The sequence below is a fragment of the Aplysia californica genome, unplaced genomic scaffold, assembly GCF_000002075.1.
Source record: "Aplysia californica isolate F4 #8 unplaced genomic scaffold, AplCal3.0 scaffold00151, whole genome shotgun sequence".
Classification (NCBI taxonomy): Eukaryota; Metazoa; Mollusca; class Gastropoda; order Aplysiida; family Aplysiidae; genus Aplysia; species Aplysia californica.
The window spans coordinates 472,395-474,340 of record NW_004797421.1 but is presented as its reverse complement, the minus strand read 5'-3'; the positions used below and the strand labels follow the sequence as shown (position 1 = coordinate 474,340).

The window sequence follows — 1,946 nt, the reverse complement described above, 5'->3', positions numbered from 1 at the left end:
ATTCATATTATTATTCATATTATTGTAACACCTCCTAATCGTCAGACTAATTTTTTTGGTAAGCAGGAACCACTTTAACAGGACCGAACCAAAACAGCTGAGAGCTTTGAAAACTCCCCAAACGAAAGCGTCCCGTTGAGGGATTTGAAAAAGAGTCATCTACATCATGGTCCAACATCATACCAACTGCGTTAGCTGACAACTGACCGTTAGTGTGTTCGCCTTCTCTGTATTGTCTCCATTCTTCACACCCTATTCCCCTCCTCCTCCTTCTCCCTGTTACATAACAGACAATTATTACACTCGGACTTAAGCACATAGCTTTGTGCACACAGGAATTGGGAAACACCTGTTACAGTTTTTGCTCTAAATTCCACTTTTTTCTCGTCTCCTTATCGGGTAATTACTAGCTCCAAGGAGAATATAACTCTCAAATAAATCTATACCCTTTTTCTGGTTACAGGTGTTGGGGCTGACCGCTAAGAAGACAGTTCAAAAACAATCATGGATGTCAACTTTTCCCCTGCGCATTCCCCGGGCCGCGCTGGGGCAAAGACGAACCATCTGATTGGCGGCGGGGACACGGCGAGATGGACGCAGCTTGTGAAACGCCTCGCCATTGGCTGGCTGCACAACACCAAAGTTCACGCGGCGGGTTCGGAGTCGTGCCTCTCGCCGGAACACGCGGTTGTTTTGTTGAGGCAACCCCGCGTGTCTCTGTACGCGTCCCTGGCCCGAGAACTGCGCCACCGCAACCCCTCATGGCTCCGTGTGTTTTTACAGCACCATGGTCTGGAGATTCTCTTTGAGACACTGGAAGCTACGAGCAACTACTACAATAGGTATCTTCTCAGCGCACACCTGTCGAAAAAACCTCGTCAACACTCCTCCTCCTCCTCCCCCCACTCCCCTCGCTCCTTGCAAAACCCTCACCTCGAAAGAAAAGGAAGCAAAAGCGCTCCTATTTCTTCACCGACGACCGCTGCGAAAGACGATAATAACGAAAACGAAGTTTTCAGCAGCAGCAGCCACACTTTTCGATATCATAACAGCAGCACCGACAGCAGCAGCAGCAGCGGTAGCAACAGCAACAGCAGCAGCTCAGCCCGAGTGCCTGACAGTTTTTTCGGAGTGTTGCTTCAAGTTGGATGTGTAGAGTGTATATCTCTCGTGATGGATTCCCAGCAGAGTCTGGATTACATAATCGACAATGACGAGTTCATACAGCGCTTCTCTACAGGTGAGCCTCTTACTGTTGTCTTCTGGTCAGCTATCCATGCCTCAAAGGCGGCAGGTTCTTCTGCTAAGAATCCCACATTTTCACTTTGTTTCATCCTTTTTTAAGTTATTGTCTCCATCCCCCCTTTCTAAAACAAATTATGCAAACACATAAACAAACAAACAAACAAACACATAATTAAAACAAAACAAGCAAATGAGCACAAAGTTAACCAAAGAAGAAAAGAAAAAGACAAACTAATCAAAAGGAAAAAAGAAAAAAGAAACATACTTAACAAACTAAACAAACAAATCAAGCAAACAACTAACAAACTATAACCCGCCAAGAAAAACAAAACTTCACCAGCAGACCGACACCACACTGAACCGTCAAGCAAGCAAGCAGCAAAATAAGCAAACAGACAACCAAAGAAACCAACCAGCCAATCAATCAACTAACCAGTCAACGAACCAACCACACAATCAATCAGTCAATCCACCAAGAATACAACCAACAAAGCAACCAAGTAAACAAACATATTAGTAAGAAGCAACCAAATAACACGCCAATGAATTAATCATCATCCCAACCACCCAACCACCCAACCGACTAACCAACCAACCTACCAGCCAACCGACCAACCAACTAACCAACTAACAAACCAACCAACCAAACAAACAAACAACCAACATACCCACCAACCACCCAACGAACGAACACACCAACG

The 1,946-nt window shown here is 45.2% G+C and overlaps 1 protein-coding gene across 1 annotated transcript in view; it reads left to right on the top strand.

Annotated features, from left to right (window-relative positions):
* The window catches only part of LOC101856020 (serine-rich adhesin for platelets), a gene marked incomplete in the record, with an annotated part of 327,208 nt that overhangs the window by 56,650 nt on the left and 268,612 nt on the right, over positions 1-1,946 (top strand). Inside the window, 1 exon segment of the mRNA XM_013081912.2 lies at positions 464-1,240. Coding sequence (XP_012937366.2) covers positions 505-1,240 — 736 coding nt within the window.